This window comes from Diplotaxodon limnothrissa, linkage group LG17 (genome assembly GCF_057381915.1).
Source record: "Diplotaxodon limnothrissa isolate DT_005_m linkage group LG17, D_limnothrissa_male_GT1.1, whole genome shotgun sequence".
Taxonomy (NCBI): Eukaryota; Metazoa; Chordata; class Actinopteri; order Cichliformes; family Cichlidae; genus Diplotaxodon; species Diplotaxodon limnothrissa.
This window is the reverse complement of record NC_140612.1, coordinates 42,181,269-42,202,980: the sequence shown is the minus strand read 5'-3', so window position 1 is coordinate 42,202,980 and position 21,712 is coordinate 42,181,269. Positions and strand designations below refer to the sequence as shown.

The window sequence follows — 21,712 nt, the reverse complement described above, 5'->3', positions numbered from 1 at the left end:
AGGCTGAGGTTGTGTCGCTTGAAGTACGCGCACTACGCGTACTACGTACGGTGTGTACTGTACGAGAAGTGCGGAAGTAAGAGGCTTGTGAAATGGGACGGTCTAGCCTTCGTCGCGCTGTTCGGGTTGCCTAGCAACCATGATACTAACCGCGAGTAATGTTACATACAGCATTGTTTGACAGAAATGAAGGAGAAACAAATGTTTTGTTAGTCATGCATTTTCGTCATGACATCACTTTGATTAGTTGAGTATCTGAGGCTGAGACCACTAGTGATGGGCAGATGAAGCTTCATGAAGCACTGAAGCTTTTCATCCAATTGGTTCATCCCAGCGCAAAGCTTCTTGAAGCTTCATTTGCTCTAGTAGGACACCTACTGGACGTAAAAATATTAGTTGGCATGAATTTGAAGAGTGTAGCCTTTTGCACACAGCCTGTAAATGTCAACAACAAAAGGAGTGTGTAAAACATGTATATTGTAGTGATGGCAGTATACTGTTTATATTTATACTGGCAGTATGGAAAATGATCATTTGGAAATGCTTAAAATGGAAATGATCATTTACTGTGAGGTGAGGTGTGGTTGGGGTGTGGACAGTAGTTGTGCTTTTGTAACGTTGAGGTATGGACAGCTACACACTCCTGCCTGTTCACATTTTATTCTGTAAAAACTAAATTTTCACTGCTTTTATGACCTTTTCAGTGGGGAGAACATAGCTAGGATTTAATGATTTAACAAATCTTTTGAATCCTTTGTCCTCCACAATGCTAAATGGCTGGGAGTCCTCAATCACCATGCTAACCAGATCTTCATCTATTTGAGATTGTCTTTGTCTTTCCTCAGGAGAACAAAGCACAAATATAAATATCACACACGTAACTTATTACAGTTGTATAATATTGTTATATCATTTAGTAACATTACAGCATGCTATATTATCATTGCATTTGATGGCTCACCTGGTCTTGCTCCACAATCGGTGTTCCCCTTATTCTCATGCAAAGCTCTGTAGTGCCTAAGCATGGATGAGGTGTTGTTGTTATAGCCCAGCTCCCTGGCACATAGCAAACACTTCACCTTGTACAAAAGTCAAGACAGCTTAACATAAATTGTATTGCACCATCAGTATTATGAAAATACATCTTCTGTAGAAATTTACATACTTTGTTGGGAGGAATAAGATCAAAATGTTCCCACACAGGGGAGGACATCCTCCTCTTCTTAGCTGGCTCCATTCTCTCCTGACTTTCTCTCCTCACTCTCATAAACCTCCAAACTGTCTCCAAACTCTCACTAACAACTCTCCATCAAACACCCACATTTTTGAATGAAGTCTGAGGGTTTATATCGCTGTCATATCTCGCGGCAAAGTTCGAACCACTTCATGAACCAGTCACGTGGTACAGCCGGGCAGCGAGGCTTCGGACGTCATCATTTTCAGCTCCTCCCATAAATGATGCAAGCCTCGATACGCGCATCGCGGAAACGCTCCCTCAATTACTCGACACAAGCTTCGAAGCCTCGATACAGAACGTCACATCACTAGAGACCACGGGACTGTAAAACATGATTGTTGGGCTTCATTTCTGTACTGAGCAGTCATTTCAAGATTAGTCAGTAAATAACAATTAGTTGTTCATGAGACTAAAATCATCCCACTGTGGTAATGTAAATATAAATATGGCCAATATTATAGTATTGTCAGATTATTATGATATATATACTTTAAAACCAAGTTAACGCTGAAAGTACAAACATCACTAATGTCACACAACTTTGCCGACATGTGGCCAACAGCAATGTTTTAATGTTCTTCATTATTAAACATTCGCACATAAATAAGTGACGTCATATTCAGTATTTTGACAGTTCACTCTTCGACTGCTCCCTTCTGCCGTATTTTGCGGCAAAATTATCCACACCCACCGCCGCGCTATGAATTGTGGGATATATGGGACCACGAAGCGTGCACCGGACCACGCTTGATATTTGGGGAAATCGACGGCGCATTTGGAGTATGCATTTGAAGTACACTTCGGATTGGGACAGCCGTCGTCGCGTGGCGGTGACGTAATCGCACTTAAAATGCGTACTTCAAGCGTGCGGACCCTGAATTGGGACAGAGCCTGAGTTTGCATACTCAGTCTCAGGATGAATTTGCTCGTCAGTTTTCGTTTTTAATGGGCCGATGGGGTTTTATTTCTTTTCTTTTTAACGGTATAAATGAAAGGTGGTGGATTGGCCAGTTGGTCATGATCGACTCTGGACTGGACCAATTACAGCCGAGGAGGTCGAACTTTAAAGTTGAGATGAAAAGGAACGCGATTTGTGCCGTACTACTTCAGCTAGAAAGTTGCTAATTCAATCATGAAACTGATCAATGATCAGCTGATCGGCTTTTCTCTGCGCCAGAAACAGGAAACCAGCGGAGGTCGGGCTAAACAACAGCAGCACGTTTAAGCTTGATCAGCTGTTGTTAGAATTTATTTAATATTAATTTATTTAATATTAGTGGGGCGATCGTGGCTCAAGAGTTGGGAGTTCGCCTTGTAATCGGAAGGTTGCCGGTTCGAGCCTCGGCTTGGACAGTCTCGGTCGTTGTGTCCTTGGGCAAGACACTTCACCCGTTGCCTACTGGTGGTGGTCAGAGGGCCCGGTGGCGCCAGTGTCCGGCAGCCTCGCCTCTGTCAGTGCGCCCCAGGGTGGCTGTGGCTACAATGTAGCTGCCATCACCAGTGTGTGAATGTGTGTGTGAATGGGTGGATGACTGGATATGTAAAGCGCTTTGGGGTCCTTAGGGACTAGTAAAGCGCTATATAAATACAGGCCATTTACCATTTACCATTAATAATAATGTAGATTATTAAAATGCTCATTGTTCATCAAGTTCAAACTCTAGTCCTTGGGGGGCCAGTATCCTGAATGATTATCTAGGGATAAGTGGAAGGTTGTCATCATACAGATGACTCTAACATAATATATAATTAATAATATCTAATCTAATTATTATATTTTTTTATTATATACTAAATAAAATAAGATTTTATTATAAAATCTATATATATTATAAAATATAGATAATAGCTAATATTAGTAATAGTATACTAGTAATATATTACATATATATATAATATATAAATATATATATATATACACATACACACATACATTCATATATGTGGGTACAGATCTAACATAATATATTATGTTAGATTATAATTATTATATAAACAAATTATAATCTAACATAATATATTATTATGTTAGATTTTTAGGAGGTAAAGACTTCAGAGCAGGTGGACACTGGACAAGTTTAATGACATCATACAGAACAGTGTCAGTGTATGCACGATGAACATATCCTCTTTTAAAATATCCAAAATGTTCTGGCAGAAAAAAGACGTCTATCTACAGTCCAGGTAAAATCCAAAGTATAAAAATATATTACAAATCTCCTGTATTTACAAAGACTGCTTCTCTCTACAGTTACAGCTGTCAGTTTCCAGCCTAGTTGTGTTACTTACACTTACATACACTCAGTAAAGTCAGCACCTAATGTAGAAAACACTGGAGGCTACACGAATCACAACAAACAAGTCCCTCTACGTCCCACCGACGAGGGAGCGACAGCCGAGGTCACCACGAGCCGCTCAGAAGAACATTCTGCAAGAGAAACGGTAAAAACATCAGAGCTGTTTTCTTTTTCTGTCAGCATCTAAAAGCATCTTTGCAGGCGTACCTGTAGATGTTCGGGTCCAGGAGGACAGCCGTGTCTGAGGGCAGCTTGGACAGATGAACCACCTTGGTCTTCTGCTGCACTCTGTCGCTCTCGTTCACCCACACGTCGGGCAGTCTGACGCGAACGACAACACGGTTACACTAACATGCATGTTTAACACTGTGGGTTCCCCCACTCAGCCTGGCCTGTTCTGTGTAACTGAAGCTGGGGAGGACTTACATGTCCTCAGGTGTCCAGTGCAACAGGACCTTCACTTTCCCAGAGTCCTCCTTCCTTTTGGCAATTACCTGAACACGCACAAAACATGGCATCACACCTGCACAGGACTTTGTGTGTTTGCTATGTGTGTGTGTCTGTGTGTGTGTGATTACCGTGCTGTGGAAGACTACACTGTGTCCATTACCCAGGCTCTCGATGTGTGTTGCTAGATTGAGAAGGATGGCTCGGTGGCGGATGGCGTCCATGGTCTGAGCGTCAAAGAAGTCGTGAGGTCGTGCTAGAAAGACGAAACGATGAATTCATTTAACGTGTGAACCTGGAGGGACGCTGTGCGTGTGTGCGGTACGTACGGAGCGAGCGCCTGTGCTTGTTCTTCAGCTTCCTCCTCTTGTTGAGGCCGGCCTTGGATGGAGATTCCTCTTTGACTTTACTCTGGCTGGACATTTTGGACGAGCTCTGGGAGCTGAAGTGCGTGGGGACGTGGCGTGCGAGCCCCCCCTGGGAAGCAAACGTGGCGTTGCAGCCCCCGACTACACACTGGAGGAAACACAGACATGAGTGCGCGAGCGAGGCAGAATAACAGACGCGGTGACGTGCGTGACGTCAGCTGTGTGCGATCACCTTAAAAGGTTTGTCTCCACTGTGGGTCAGCATGTGTCTCTGCAGCCAGCTCTGGCTGGTGGATGGCGTGTTGTAGACTTTGCAGCCCTTCCACAGACACACAAACACCTGTGGGCACAAACACAAAGACACATTACTGCGGCAGAGCTAGAGCTGCACACTAACATGCACCGCGCATTAGTGCCGACGTCTGACCAGGTTTACACGAGCGATAACGAGACCGTCCCCTCACTACAGGCTCTACCATATAAAGCACCTTGAGGTGACTGTCGTCGTGATTTGGTGCTATATAAATAAAACTGAACTGAAGTGAATATTAAAAAACGTCATCAAATTTAAAAATGTGTGCATTCCTGTCATTAGCAACACGTTAGCAGGATTCAACCAATCAGTAACCTCGATAAACCAGAAGCTCCCAGCAAGACAACTTTAGTTTGGGTTAGCCAGCAAACTGCTGACGAGCCGCAGTAATGCATCTAAGGCTGTGTTCGTTTATGTTGTCCTCTTCTTTCTTCTGACCAACAGAAACGTATTTCCTGCTGGAATAAATCAAACCTCCACGTCAATCAAACATCTTTATTCCAGTTTTACTTCTCTCCTTGTGTTTGGGATCAAACTGACTGGCACAAAGCTTTAATAGAGCAAATATCAGTCCAAACACAACCAGCCGGTTTTACTCAGGAGGTGGTGAACACTGAACCCCACGTTCACACCGGGGGTGAATGAAACGTGCTGGTATGAAGGCAAATAAACGGTGTCGCTTAAAGTCTACCCGAGTGCTAAATAAATACTGTGTGTACCTTCATTACTTATGCATTATTACACACATTACACGATACTAAGAGGAAGTTCTCTTCTCTTTTTCTGCACCCTCACTACTAAATGCAGGGAGGTGGGTTAGAAGACAGAAAATCACTGAAAACAAACCAAATTCACACTTCCTCTTTCGTTGTGGGCATTAGCACTTTTTATTTTCTGAACAGTGGCGGTCGCCTGGTAGAGCTCATGACTGCTTAACCAAAGGTTGTTACAGGCAGCTCAGTGTAACTCGAACACGTCGCGTCTATCAAAACTACTCTGACGTATGAATCCAGCACACAGCTGAAACTCCAGATCACATGTTGGTCTGTTGAACCTCGTTTTGAGTCCAGACTCCATTTTCACCATCTGCTGTTTCTGACTGGAACCTCTGGTTTGACATTACGATGGCTCGCCTGGCCTCTAACCACCCATCTGAAACCAACACACACAGTAACGTGTCACTGACCCCGCCTCTCTGTCCATCCACATGTGTTGCTCTGATGTGCTCAGCCAGGTCAGGGCTGCTGGGAAACAGCAGCTGGCAGTGATCCCAGCAGCAGGTGTAGCTCAGAGATTTGCCCCCTGCCACCAGTGAACCACTCCCTGCTACTCCACCTGTGTGACCGTTCAGCATAGCGGGGGTGGAGCGACCGCTGGACGCTGTGCTCTCCATGTCCATCAGAGTGGAGCTGATACTGAAACACACACAAAAGACGAGAAATCAAAATATGATCTGACAGAATGAAAATAAATGCATGTCAAGTATTTTATTTCACTCGTCACCCAACTGATGGGTGGGGTCAGTGCAGGATGAACCACTAAAACCAGTTTAGGAACAGAGCCTTCCCCCCACGGGTGACAGCTGTGGGTGACAGCTGTGGTCTGGGAGAGAGTCTGTAACTCTGTCTGCAAATACAGTAAATAATGACCAATGTTGGGCAATTAATTATATCAAATCAAAATTTATTTATATAGCACATATTAAAAACAACAGTGTTGACCATAGTGCTTCACAGTCAATAAAAACATGAGACAGTTAAAACAAACAATAGAAGAGGACAACAAACAATAGGTAACAACGCAACAAGCTAAAACAGCCAACTAGACAGAATCAAAAGCCAAAGTAAAAAAATAAGTTTTAAGACGTAATTTAAAAGACTGGATAGACTCGGCAGTGCGAATATGAACGGGGAGGTTATTCCAGAGTCTGGGTGCCACGGATGCAAAGGCCCGGTCGCCTCTCGACTTCATTCGAGTCCTAGGTTGTGCTAGGAGCCTATGGTTGGATGATCTAAGTTATAGTTACTTCTTCAAAAAAGTTACTGAGTTTTGCAAACAACAAAGTGTTTTGCAGCTGTTTACCTAAACATGCAGCCAAGGCGTTTTTTAAACAAACATTTCAAACTATTTACAGAACAATCAGCTGTTCTGCATCAAATCTGATGCCACACAAATTATTTGTGCCGCTCCAAAAATAATTCCCGTCCACTATGAGATGAAGGAGAACAACAGCCTGATACCTGCAGGCCTGACAGCAGCAGATGTGTCACTGCTGTAACACCTGTAACACTCAGCAGGCGCCTCATTGTTCTGACACACAACAACACTACTGACTACACTACACACTAACTACACACTAACTACACAAGATTTACGCTGAACGTCGCAAAGTACACCATCTGGTACATCTCAAACACGCCGTCACTCCTAAAACTTCCCCCCTTCCTAAACAACTAAATGCCATGTTGCCATTTTTTGATTGGCCCACATGGTACATTTTTCCACCAATAGGAAAGGCTGGTGGGTTTTTTGGCTCACAGGCTTTCGAGCGTTTTCCTTATAAAACGCCGTTTTTACCGTTTCTTCCTGTAGTAAATATAAACAACAACAGTATTCAGGAAGAAAAACAAACATTGCAGATATTTTTATCATAACTCTGGTTTTACGTGGCCGATCAACACGATTTACAAACTGGTATAAAGTCCACACTTTGTCCGTCAGTTGTTCCGTCTGTCCTGCTCACATCTCCAATGGTTGGACACGTTGTCATTAACGTGGCTTCACTCCACATCAGCCGCTTTGCTAAAACACCGGTGTCGGCACATAAGGACGCTGTCAGTCAACCACGTTGATTAGCTGCATATATACACGAATGTGAATCGCATCATTGGCTGGACTATGGGATAAGGAGGCATCGTTCTGATCCCATACGGGAGCAGCCAGTCACTGACTAACACTGCAAAACAGAATTGTTGACATATAAATTTTAATTTCAATTCAGGTAATTTTTTTTCTGTGCACAGAGACGCCAGCAGTGCGCACGCGCGCAGCTTAGAGGGAAAATTGACCGTGAGTCCAGAAGATTTACAAAAACTCTTAAAACTCGATGAATATTGTCTTTGTTACTTCGGAAACATGGCTCGAACAATTTCTCTTCAACGACGTAATCCGATAACAACCGATCTCTTTACCCGTCGGCTTCCCGTGGCTGTCATGCGACCGGCTATTGCAGTTAATAATACAACAGCTTCTTGACATTTTTGTGTTTCTTTTTATCGCTGTGTGACTGATTTCAATTGAAAGCCTGCGTGCGCTAGTACCGCTTGCCACGAGTTCCCAGAATCCTTTGCGGTTTTACCCCTGAATGACGTCACATTTTCAATCTCTGTTCAGGCTCCAGTCCACGAGGTTCATGACTGAGCGCCTTCAGGCAGCTGTTTTTGTGACAGTTGATCGTGTACGGGTCTGGTTGCTACTTTCTGTCACAGGTCACGACCTCAAACAGTATAAAGACACACTGTGCAGTGAAAAACTGGCTAACTGGAGCACGGCCTGGCTCTCACAAGGACTACTTCAAGTGAGGAAGACCGCAAGTCTTAAAAATTCACAGGTAACCACAGATCATCATCAATACAGAAATAGAGCCATGGCAGGATGCCTGCGGGGGATTCAACACTGGCTGAGATGGTGATCCTGGCTGTGTCATGTTAGAGGACAGTTCCTCAGTTTTACTACATTTAAATGATTTTACAAACCAGTTTTCCTTCGTGCTGATCGCAGAAATGAAAGATAACTTGGATAATGCTTCAGAATAACTGCCAAAGTAAATACCCCTAAGATCTATGAATATGACTTGTGGATTAACTGGGCCTCCGAGTGTGCTTACTGATGCTGTGAAGTGTAACGCCATCCTTCTCCCGACTTCACGGCACACAATTTATATCAGTATGTTATCAACAACCCCTCAAATGACACTGGACGAGATGTGAAGCCTAAAGGTTTGAATGCTCATCAGCACTTTGTGTCAGGATGTGACTGTAAGTCCGTGGAGGACCACGGTCACTGCTCAGCACCTGATTTTTATTACGCTCCGTCACTGAGTCGGCGTAGCTTCTGATTAACACCGGTGAGGACGTTTGGGGTTTTGTGTCAGCAGGCGCTGCTGTTCGCTGATATTCACGTGGGCTGACTCGCACATAGCAAATAAACTTAAATCAAACTGTTGATCAGAGAGAAATGAGCTTAAACGTTTAAGACGTGTGGTAGCTTGGATCGTTATGTTGTTGTTTAGCCTTCTCTTGTCAGCTTTCCAGAGACGGGAGGGTCGCACGTCTGCTGAAAATAACCAATCACAACAATATCGAGATTAAATACGTTCATGTAGACTTTCCTTTGGTAGAAGCCAAACTAGAGCTCAGGAGTGAGGTTTTAGGTGAGGAGGAAGAGGATGAAGAGGAGACGGAGGGAGCAGTGCTGGAGGAGGCAGATGAAGATGATAAATGTAAAATGCTCAAATGGTCACATCTTCTTTGAAACAGATACCTGAATGTTTGAAAACCACGGTAACTTCTAATAATTACAGTATTGATTTGATGCCCGTAACTGATCATTTTTCCTATTTCAGAAAGAAGAAAATGGGGAAAAAAAACGTCTGTCGTTGATTATTGTTGGACAACAATGTGCAGCGGAATATCAGCACTGTGAGGGGAAGAAGAAAACAGTGATCATTTCCATGTGAAAGTACGTATGAGTGATTATCACGCGCAGTGTGGCCGACAGCTCGAGCAACACCGGCGTGACGTGTAAAACCTCTACAGGGAGCTTTTTTATTCCAGCGAAACAAACAGGTTTGTCTGACATTTCTTCAGTTTTTCATTTCCATTGATCAGCTGTTAGAAATGCTGATACTCATAGCTAACACCGTCAGATAACATCAGCCTGCTGATAACTCCATTTTACAACTGCAGACTTTTCAGCGAGTATTTGATAAAACAAACAGACCGAGGTCTAAACTCAAACTGCCGAAGCTCTTTAAACCTCGACCCTCATGACAAAGACAGATGGAAACCAGTCACCTCGGTTTGGTGGATGAACAGTTGACAGAGTAACTTCAGTTAACCAGTAAAACCAACCACTATAACCTGGGCTTCATCATAAAGCAGCCAGTTTGGGGTTTTGTTTTTTGGAAATTATGAATTACATCATCTTCTTTGCGTGAGTGTTGTCCACTGATTGGACCCGCTGGTGTAAAACTGTTGGTGGTGTCTATTTTTCCACTTTAGTCAAAATGTGTCACACAAATAAAGACTTCACGTGAGACGCGTTTACCCCGGGCTAACCCTGCAGACCTGTCTCTTACTGCCTCCATACGTTTCACTGCTAACACTAACCACAGGGCGGTTGGCAGTCCCACTTTCAGACCTGATGTCATCTGTGTTTATGCCTTTATAAAAACTGAAGAGAACCGAGCTGACAGGAAATGACATGTTCCAAAGTAAAACAACACGATGCAGAGAGAAGCTGATTAAGAGTGTTGTTGGGAGGGAGGCTGATTCATGCAAACAGAGTGGGCATCTTATTTTTAGGAGCTAGCGACACTCAAGTTCCCCAGCATGCTATCAACAATCGTTTGTGGTGAGAGCCTACACATCCAAAAAGTTCAGCATTATAAAAGGTCCTCACTCTCCATGCTTTACAGTTGTGGTCATCATATTTTCGACACAACAAGGAAGAAACTGTATAGTTTACAGAGAATGGATGTATGATTAGCAAGAACCCAACTAACAAAGAACAACAAAAACCCACATGTAGAAAATGACTCACAAATCCTACACGACAAACAACGACTGTCTGCAGCTGCCTCTTGGTTATACATCCATACTCAGTTACTACTTCTGGAAGGCTTTTACAAAACAGCTGCAAGAAGTTTCCATGAAAGCATCCTTGTATGCCAAAAATCTGCAACAACCAGTGTGTGCGAGTTTTCTGTCCATCTGCTTATAAAACGCTTATTTCACAAATCCAAGAAAGAAAGAAGACTTATCAACCGAGAATGATCCCAGACTGTGACCTTCATGAAACATCTGCTCCTATTTGGCTAATTTATCCTGGTTTATTGATCACATAGGTAGATGGCACGTGTGAGGGTATGGTTCTCCCCCGGGGGGGTGAACAAAGACATGTAGGTCAGCTGTACTTTAGTATTAGCATGAGACTACATCATATTTGTGTAACGAGCATTGCTGTGAGCCAACACTCCCCCCACACTACACGCTACAGTGGACTAAATACAGACCAGCGTGTCCTATAGAGACGTTCAAGAACTACATGACCCGGCGGAAGCGAACATTTTTCACCTGTAAACAAACTGCTTCAAAGCTGTGAACTTGGCATGGTGCTGTAAGATAAGGCCACCGCTCAGTCCAACAAACCTGTCTTCTGAATCCATCCGGCTGAGCGGCTCTCCGTCCGACGAGGTGAGCTCCGTGCTGGCCCGTCTCTTGATGCCGTGCTCAGGCTTGTCCGCGGTCTTTGTGTGGTCAGCAGGCGGCGAGGCGGACGCGTTCCCCCCCTCTCTTTGTTCTTGTTTCAGCACCCGGGAGCCCTCTTGTGCGAAATCGGTGCTACTTGCCAAGCTGCCCTGTGCGGGACTTTTCGCGGCTTCACACAGTTCGAGGTTCGGGGCCCTTTCGCCAACAGCCGACTTTTCGGTACGCGGAGCGGTTTCTTGGTCGGGGACGGGGGACGGGGCGTCTCCGTGCTCCTCCGCCGCATCGCGGCCACTCACTCCGCTGGTCTCCGCTTTCCTGCTGTCGTTGTTGTCGCCCGGTTCCTGTTTAGGATCGGGGACGGCCTGTCCTTCCATGCCGGTTACGGTCGTCTCACCGGTGTCGTTTTCTTTCGACGTCCGCTGATAATCTTGTTCGGCTCTTTCCGTCGTTATCTGCCGCATTTTCGAGCAACACCAAAGGCTATTTTTGTGACGTTTCACCGGAAAAGTTGCCCTCGGGCTGCCCTCCTTGTTGCACTCACGCTTGCTTGTAGCGTAAAGCACAACAGGGGGTTTGATGACGTCGACGTCAGCGATGCCGAAGCTGGTCTATTTGAAGATGGCACACTTTGTCGTTCACCGTTAAATGTAACGTTAGCGCTCAGTTAACTCGCGAGGAAGACCGTGTTTGTAGTTTAACCGTAAGTTACGAATAACACTGATAACCCAGAAGTAGCTTTGACGTTAACGTGTAACTTATACACGTGTCTGAGTGCGAATCCATCATCCGGGCTTTCGTGCAGTTTCCTGACGCTCCAGCTTCCTCCCGCAGCCATAGATGTGGTTACTCGGTCATTCCTGTAGGTGTGAACTTGACTGCGATTGGTTGTCCAGTTATAGACTAGCGACCGGCCCACAGTCCAGACCGTAACCTTTATGGGAGACCGCGTCTCCCATAAAGGTTACCGACTTTAAAATATTCACACAGTTTGATTTGATTTATTTGAAAATGAATAAATGTCTGTATTTGCAGAGCGGGTGAGTCATCTTCGCAAGCACACATGATCTGTGGCATTGTGGTTCTAAGCTCCACGTGTTCCGACAAACAGAAAAAGGAGTCCAGGCAGAAAGTGCTGAAGAGGCACATTGTTCCGCGTTCCTCATGCCAGCGCTGCTCTCAGGAGCTTTTCGGAGCCTTCGTGTCAGCATCAACACTTTCCCGAGTTCAATCTCAGCTCACCCCACTGACAGAAGCCGAGAAGTGTGCTGACGTCATTGATCAATTGTTTGGGTGAAATGGAGGCCTGTCCCTTCTCTGCTTGTGTGTGGATGGAAACAGGCTTTCAGTAAATACTGTTTCTTTCGATGGTTGGTAAATACAATACACTGGGCTTGAGACCAGTTGGCTGACTAATCCATAATAAAAGTTAGTATATGTATGCCAGTATGTTTCACTAATTACCGTTTTCGTTTCACTTCTACATACATATGTGCCGGAAATCTCTTTGGTGTCAGTTTGTTGGCAAATAGTAACGACCGGTCACTGTAGGATGAGGCTGCTTCCAAGTAAATCACCATCTGAAAAATGTATCTTCTTTTTTCCATATTCATAGTGAGACTGTAAATGGTGACTAACATCGAACAGGAACTCTGGGCCTGACGTCGGCTCTTCATCCACATATTTGCAGCTTTACTGGAAGCCTACAAACATGTTGCCCATAGGTAACAGTAGCTTGCTAGATTAGTGGTTTTCTCTTCAGAAGCCTAGATGAGCACCACTCATTAATCCTCAGAGAAGAAAAACATTTGAGCCCATCAGTTTTAGATCACACAGTGGTGTGGAACAGAATTAGACATAATCATTTCATCCACAGGGCGTGTGGGTCCTTCAACGAGTCCTGTGATTGATACCAGGAGTCATCAAAAGCTTTAGAGGGTGCACATGCTAAAATGATTGCTTATAATAGGTTGAGTGTCTCTGAGTCACCTTTCTCACTCACTATGTGTTAACAGACCTCTCTGCATTGAATCATATCTGTTATTAATCTCTGTCTCTCTTCCACAGCATGTCTTTATCCTGTCTTCCTTCTCTCACCCCAACCAATCACAGCAGATGGCCCCGCCCCTCCCTGAGCCTGGTTCTGCTGGAGGTTTCTTCCTGTTAAAAGGGAGTTTTTCCTTCCCACTGTCACCAAAGTGCTGCTCATAGGAGGTCATATGATTGTTGGGTTTTTCTTTGTATTATTGTGGGGTCTACCTTACGATACAAAGCACCTTGAGGTGACTGTTGTTGTGATTTGGTGCTATTTAAATAAAATAGAATTGTGATGAAAGAATCCGCCCTGAAAAGCATCACTTCAAAGAGAAAAGTGAAACAAGCATGTTTTAAGAACATCAACATTTATTTCACGATATAAAACAGATGAGAAATGAATGTTTTGCATATTGACTCTAATATTAATGATAATAATTTCTTATACTTATAATATTCACTCTTCTTTTTTCACTGTGTACATAAAGTTTTCTATCTTATCTTAATTTTTTTTTTTACAGTTTATTTATCTCTTAATTTTTTAAATGTCCTGGGGCTTCAAATACCTATTTATTGCTTTGTACATGTGCCGTTTTCTGAGTTTCCACCACCTAGGACAGAGTCAAACTAAATCCTTTTTATGTGTATTTTCTAACTGATACAAACCAAAGTGAGGAAAAACAAAGAGAGACACAAACTGAGAAAGTAGACTTCAAATTCAACTCATTCGCATATTATGTGAGGCTTTGCAAGCACGTCAGGGTATTCAAACCATCTGCTCAACATAAACAATCCTAACTTCATACCTTAATCTGTAAAAAAACAAAAACAAACAGCAGCATGATGTGGCACCTTGTTAAAGTAAAAAAACAGCTTAATATTCATATAATATATGGATATACTTATATTAAAATGAAGGCTAATCTGTTATTTTGCAGGTGTAAAAGATGTGGGATCCCTCCAGTTTGAAATCAACCAAAGGATCCAGATCCGAGCAGGTTAAAGATTAGCGGCCACTTGGGGTTAAAGTAAAGCACTGCGTCTGTGTCGTTTGGTGCTGTGCCATCTGTGATGAGGCTTCTCAGATGCTCATATATACAGCTGTACACTCATCTCTAGCAACTCAGGAACAGCTAATATCCCATCCACCAGAACTATAGATAACTGTTATTTTAATAGTTATGTTAGGATGACTTTAGCACTTAGTAAGGTATCAAAAGCTCTGTACACGTGTATGTATTTGGCAACACAGTTTTATGAGGCTACATTATATCCAAAAGAAGTCACACATAAAAGTGAGACTGTACAATGGTTTAGCTCAGATTCTTGCCTGCCCAGAAATATTCCTACATGGTGTTTTGGAGAAAAACAACACGCTGCCTCAGTGGCAGCACATGGCTGTAGCATAACAAATGGAAGGAAAACATTAAGTTTTCAGATTTTTTTCTTTTCACTTTTACCAGATAAGTAGTACAATCTTTAAAAAATGGTTAAAGTGAATAATCTGAGTTTATGTTTCAGACAGTGTCTGGACCAACTGGCTACTACAAAGGTTGAAGCACAGGCGAAGATTTGAACATGACCGGGTTGGTAAATGGGAGGGATCTCTGTCAACTTCAGGTCCTCCTTCCTTTCAGTCCCATGTTCCACTGCCTCTCACTCCGAAACACGAATGCACACGAAAAGGCACAATACAGTGAGCAACTGCAAAATATCACGTCACCTGAACTCAGCCAAATAAACTATTTATATATATGGATGTGCTTGATGTCAAAACTGATGATTAAATTAAAAGCTTAACCCTTAAACTGAATGTCCAGTCCAATCTGCTTAGTTTCCCCTCACTCAGGAGTACACCCTTCAGATACTTGATGGGGTTAGTGCTAACCTCAGACTAAACAGAACAGTCCACTGGTTTCTCCATCACCCCCTTACACCACATCTGTCTGAGTCTAGATTACAGGGATTTATCCAGCTATTTCCAAAGACATTTACAAACACTTTATGTTAGGACTGGCCATTTGTCCTGAGGTTAGGAAGGAGCCACGTGTCATAATTTCCATTTACAAGATGAATGGTTTGTTACTCTGCTATATGTGGGCCTTTTGGATCATGGAAATGCTTTGGATTGCTCATGTGCCACAGATTACAAAGCCATTATCAGTAAACCACCCAAATTTTATGAAGCTAACTAAATTACACGGTCCATAAAAGTGACTGGACGCTATCCGTCTCCTGCGAGGTCTAAATCCTTTCCAGTCAGCATCAGGCTCCACTCGGCTTTTCAGGGCTACTCAGAAGTATTCACACCAGAGCAGTGGCTACATTCTGCCTGGAAAAGGCAAACCTTTCCCTTTCATCTGGGGTTTGGTCACCTGCTCGCTGGTTAACTCCTTCCTGTTTACAACACATTCCCAAAAAGCAGGGGCACTGTGTAAAAAGTAATTTGACTTGTTTGATTATTTAAAGCCTTATTCAATTAAAAAAAATAGTACAAAGGCAACATATCAAACATTAAATCTGAGCTGAGAAATGCAGTGTTTTCAATATACTGAATTAGATGCGTGAAACATTAAAAACTGAGACCAGGTTTGCTCCCGTATTTTAACACTCCTTAAACTTTCTGAAACGTGTGGAGAGTGAAGGTTTTTTTCTCCACTCTGTGTTTATACACCTCTCTGCATTTAATCATTAGTAATAATTATCATCTCTGGCTCTCTTTATCCCATCTTCCTCACATCAACAACCAGCCATGGCAAATGGCTGCACCTCCCTGATACTGGTTCTGCTGGAAGTTTGTTCCTGTTAAACCGGAGTTTTTCCTTTCTGCTGTCGCCAAGTGCTTGCACAATTACACGGTCCTTCTTTCCTATATACAGTTCATGAGGTGACTGTTGTGATTTGGTGCTATGTAAATAAAATTGATCTTTTAAACATTTAATAACTTGTACTTTAACTTTGGAGTTGGAATTGCACTTTGCTTTTAATCATATTTTGCACAGCTGTTTGAACGCTGAACAAAGCTTTATTGTAACACTACAGCAATGAATTTCTGGGCTTCTTCAGGCATTTTGTAGTTAAACCACATAATTTTTAAACTAAACCATTTTACAGTCCTAGAATATGCTGACATCTCCACAGAATGTGTTTTGCTTAAGGACAGAGTATGTGCCGGCAGATCTAATGAGCACTAAAGATACAGAATATCTGCCTCTTTGAATATGATGGCTGGTCGTCTAGGTGTCGGTCAGTCTGAATCATCATCCTCTCAGTCTCCGTCTCTGTATTGGCACGTAACACTAGTGCCAACAGATTTAGTTGTAAATGCAGGAAGCATTGCTCTGTGCAGGCTGGATACATTTGAGCTCAATGGGACGCCAGTGAGGATGTCCAGGCCGCCATTGCTCATGTGTCACTGCTCACCAAAGTGAACGTCTGCGCTGCAAAGAGAAGAAGAGGAGAATGAAATTTAGATTAGTGCTGTTCTTTTTTACTTATTTACCTACTAGTACTTTAACCATCGATGTAGGTTTATTAACACTAAAACTATTGGGTATTAGAAGATAATCCTTCTAGAGAATTGGAACAAGTATTTGGTGAGTCATAAGATAGAAAGTGATTTAGTTGCAACTGGTATATTATTATTATTATTATTATTGTTGTTGTTGTTGTTGTTGTTGTTGTTGTTGTTGTTGTTGTTGTTGTTGTTGTTGTTGTTGTTGTTATACTTGCACAGTGGAGAGCACTGCTGATTATAAAAAACAAGATGTTTTTTATAAATAATAAGAATAATCGTTGGCTTCATAATATCTTACGTAACACGGCGTGAAAGGCCAACAATGAAACAAACAACATTAAAGAGAAAATCTTTTTCAGACTTTTGGTTTGTAGTTTGCAGTGAATGAAGATGAACTTTCTTTGGAACTTGTTTCGTCGTTGACTCAGTGCTGGGGGTCCAGCACATAACAGTCTATAACAACACTAATTATATGGTTGAACATTATTAACAAACGCTGGTAGTTAATAAAATGGGGGGTGAATTTTGTTAGCTTTGCACATGTTCTAGTAGACACTATCCTCTACAGTGTATTTAATTTGGAGATTACAGTATAAGCATCAAAAACATGCCTCTGTACACCAGCAGTGTACAGAGGCATGTAAGTCCAAAAATAAACCTGAGGCTAAAGACGTTCAGCTGCATTTAAGAATCACAGTCAATTGTATATAAAGATGAAATGAATTGGAGACAAACAGTCATTAGTCAATATTTAACGGGAAATGAATCAGTCATAAGACAGAAGTTGATTCAAAGTGTTTAATTAGTATTTTATGGTTTTTATTGTACCGTGCATCTGGAAAGTATTCGTAGCGCTTCACTCGTTCCACATGCTGTCACGTTACAGCCTTAACATGGATCCAATTATTCTTTCACCTAAAATTCTACTAAATAATGACACAGTGAAAAATGTTGGCTTGAAATTTTTGAAAATGTATTACAATTAAAAAGTAATGCAGCCTTTGCCATAACACTCAAAACTGAGCTTAGGTGCATCCCCTCTCCACTGGTCATCTGTTAGACGTTTCAACAACTTCACTGGAGTCCACCTGTAGTAAATTCAGTTGATTGGAAATGATTCTGAGAGTTGCCCACCTGTCTATGTAAGGTCTCACAGAGCTGTGTCGCGGCACACCGGTGTGCCGTGAAAAATGATCAGGTGTGCCGTGGAAGATTATCTGGCTGTATCCCAATTCAGGGTCTGCAGCCTTAACGGTCCACAAGGGCCGCCCACTCAAAGACCGCTAAGGCCGGGAGTGCGAGGCTTCTGAAATGGGACGGTCTAGCCTTCGCTATGCTGCCCAGGTTGCCTAGCAACCATGACACTAACAGCTGGAAACATTTCAAACAGCTTTGTTTGACAGAAATGAAGGAGAAAATATTTGTTCATTTGTTTCTACATGAGCTTTGTGTGATTAGTTGAGTATCTGAGGCTGAGACCACAGGACTGTAAAACACGATTGTTGGGCTTCATTTCTGTGCTGAACAGTCATTTAAGATTAGCTAGTAAATAACAATTAGCTGATGTTGTTCATGAGACTAAAGTCATCTCACTGTGGTAATGTAAATATAATATGGCCAATATTAAAGTTATTATATTAATCATTATGATTTATTACAGCAGTGAGTTTGAACTCTGTGTCAAATACTGAGCTGCAGTAAAGATTCAAGTTGCATTTATTTATATTTCCTTAACTCTTCACTCAAAGACAAGTATCTTTGACAGTGTATCTATAGATGTGTTATATATAAGAGACAAATATTGTTTTAATACGTTGGCATTACTAAATTTGGCTCAATGCTTACATATATGTGTAAAAAGCAAATGTAGGAGCTGTGATAACTGTGTCTGATAGAATGAAGAGTAGACTGATATATGAAATATTCCTTTATTGGGTGAGAAAATCAGACCATGTCATAACTGCTGTAAGTCACACAGAATAGATATCAGAGCCTTAAACAGGCTGACTTCTGCTAAATGGGTCAAACTGGGCAGAAAGTCTACAAACACATAACATCCTTATAGAATATGATGTAACACTATAGATCAACTTAGCTCAGAATATATAAAGCATATAAACAGTTACAGCAATATGATGCAACACACACAGCAGCTACTGATCCAAAATACTCAAAGCTTCATAGAACTGAAACCAACATTTATTTTAGCTCCATTCTGCTGCTGATACAGACTTTAGGTTTCTGAACATTAAACTTGTTGCTGCCTTTCATAGTGTGTAACTTGAAGGCCCTGAGTACTTTCTCCCACACTGGAAACACTGGGATGATAACATTATTTGAACATTACCTAATAAGACTGATTCAGGACAGACGAGGAGCGTGTCAGGTTACATTTCACTGTGTGTTATACAGTGGGATGCAAAGGTTTGGGCAACCTTGTTAATAGTCATTATTTTCCTGTATAAATCGTTGTTACAATAAAAAATGTCAGTTAAATATATCATATAGGAGACACACACAGTGATATTTGAGAAGTGAAATGAAGTTTATTGGATTTACAGAAAGTGTGCAATAATTGTTTAAACAAAATCAACAAAAAAAGAAATGAAATCAATATTTAGCAGATCTGCCTTTTGCAGAAATTCCAGCCTCTAAACACTTCCTGTAGGTTCCAGTGAGAGTCTGGATTGTGGTTGAAGGTATTTTGGACGATTCCTCTTTACAAAACATCTCTAGTTCATTCAGGTTTGATGGCTTCTAAGCATGGACAGCTCTCTTTAACTCACACCACAGATTTTCATTAATATTCAGGTCTGACCTGAGATGAACGTTCCAGAACGTTGTTCTTGTTCCTCTGCATGAAAGCTTTAGTGGATTTTCAGCAGTGTTTCGGGTCGTTGTCTTGTTGAAAGATCCAGCCCCGGCGCAGCTTCAGCTTTGTCACTGATTCTCCAGAATCTGCTGATACTGAGTGGAATCCATGTGTCCCTCAACTCTGACAAGATTCCCAGTCCCTGCACTGGCCACACAGCCCCACAGCATGATGGAACCAGCACCATATTTTACTGGAGGCAGCAGTTGTTTTTCTTGGACTGCTGTGTTCTTTTTCCTCGATGCATTACGCCCCTTGTTATGCCCAAATAACTCAGTTTTATTTTCATCAGTCCACAGCAGCTTATTCCAGAATGAAGCTGGTTTGTCCAAATGTGCTTTAGCGGCTCTGTTTGTGCTGTGGGCAGAGCAAAGGCTTCCTCTGCATCACTCTCACATGCAGCATCTCCTTGTGTAAAGTGCGCCGAATGGTTGAACGATGCACAGCGACTCCATCTGCTGCAACATGATGTTGTAGGTCTTTGGTGCAGGTCTGTGGGTCGACTCTGACTGTTCTCACCGTCGCTTCTGTCTATCTGAGATTTTTCTTGGTCTGTCACTTCGAGACTTAACTTGAACTGAGCCTGTGGTCTTCCATGTTCTCAATATGTTCCTAACTGTGGGAACAGACGGCTTACATCTCTGAGACAGCTTTCTGTGTCCTTCCCCTAAACCATGATGGTGAACAATCTTTGTCTTCAGGTCATTTGACAGTTGTTCTGAGACCCCCGTGTTGCTACTCTTCAGAGGAGATTAAAGGAGGAGGGAAACTATCATTTGACCCCCTTAAATACTCTTTCTCATTATTGGATTCACCTGTGTATGTAGGTCAGGGGTCACTGAGGTTACCGAGCCAATTTCAGTTCCAATAATTAGTTTTGAAGGTTTTGGAATCAATAAAATGACAACAGATTTATGCACCTGCCTGATTTTGTTTAAACAATTATTGCACATTTTCTGCAAATCCAATAAATTTCATTTCACTTCTCAAATATCACTGTGTGTGTCTCCTAAATGATATATTTAACTGAAATTTTCTTATCGCAACAACCAACAATTTATACAGGAAAATAATGACTATTAACAAGGTTGCCCAAACATTTGCACTGTACTTGTATTACTATGCATGTGACGAATAAAGAACCTTGAACAGTTAGTGATTTTAAACTTTCCTAGCAGTGCTTCACAAACAGGGAACAGTCTGTCTATTCTCTCCATCTGTCAGCTGCTGCTGGCTCTTCCTCCTCCTCTTCCTCACACACTGCTGAGTTTGTCCTGGTGGATCATCAGGGCTGCAAAGCCTCACAGATGATGTACAGCAGTGGGTCCCTCAGTCTGTCCTCACTCTGGACACTTGCAGTCGTCACACATGGAAATCAAATGTGTGATAAGCTGCAGGATTCAAACACAAGTGTAACTTATAAACACATGTTCATACTTTTATTCCACAATCAGAGAGAAAGAAACAGAGAGAGTGTGCAGGACAGACAGACAGGTGACAGTCTCAGGTGTACACACTGCTACAAACAGGAGGATTTTTTTTGTGTTATTACGAGTGTAAACATGAAGAGTTCCAGATGGTGCAGTGGACACATGTGTGACTGCTGTGATTAAAGCATCTTTCTTTCAGCTTAACGAGTGAACCGTCAGCTCGTTCAAACACACGTTAAAGTGCGTTTGGCTCGACACCACCGAACAGAGGCAGCAATATAACACAGCTCACATTAACAGTGCAGTGAATCCTGCTTGTGCCGTGATATTCAGGACTGCAAACCGAGCAGCATCACTGACTTTCAGCTTGTGTTTGTGGATATATGACTGACTTTAATTATCCATGAAATCATCACATTCTCTGTAAGATTAAGGTCGACTATTGAACGGCGTATATTTTAAAGTAAAGGCTTTAGAACCAAGTTAGTACAAACATCGCTAATGTCACATAACTTTGCCGACATGTGGCCAACAGTAATGTTTAATGTTCTTCGTTATTAAACATTCGCACATAAATAAGTGACATGATATTCAGTACTTACTTTTGAAAGTTTACTCTTCTTCCGCCCCGCTTCAGCCATCCGCCGTTTTTTTCCGGCAAAATTATCCACACCCACCGCCGCGCTATGAAGTCTGGGATATGTTGGGC

At 42.3% G+C, this 21,712-nt stretch overlaps 2 protein-coding genes across 5 annotated transcripts in view; both read right to left on the bottom strand.

The window, feature by feature from the left end:
- Window positions 1–3,370: 3,370 nt before the first annotated feature.
- Window positions 3,371–11,689, bottom strand: aebp2 (AE binding protein 2). The gene is made up of 8 exons (XM_085375660.1): window positions 11,094–11,689; window positions 5,849–6,077; window positions 4,582–4,689; window positions 4,311–4,497; window positions 4,113–4,237; window positions 3,961–4,028; window positions 3,742–3,855; window positions 3,371–3,665 (listed from the first exon to the last, which is right to left on the bottom strand). The coding sequence occupies exons 1-8, from the start codon at window positions 11,612–11,614 to the stop codon at window positions 3,653–3,655; spliced, it is 1,365 nt and encodes a 454-aa protein (XP_085231786.1). The 5' UTR covers window positions 11,615–11,689; the 3' UTR covers window positions 3,371–3,652.
- Window positions 11,690–13,652: 1,963 nt separating this feature from the next.
- The window catches only part of LOC146615521 (pleckstrin homology domain-containing family A member 5-like), a 160,865-nt gene continuing 152,805 nt past the window's right edge, over window positions 13,653–21,712 (bottom strand). For 3 of the 4 annotated variants that reach the window (XM_085376055.1, XM_085376051.1, XM_085376054.1), the window contains one exon: window positions 13,653–16,624. In XM_085376055.1, the coding sequence (XP_085232181.1) occupies window positions 16,590–16,624 (35 nt within the window). In that variant the 3' untranslated portion in view covers window positions 13,653–16,589. The remainder of the gene's footprint in view (window positions 16,625–21,712) is intronic. The other variant, XM_085376053.1, reaches the window with a different exon arrangement.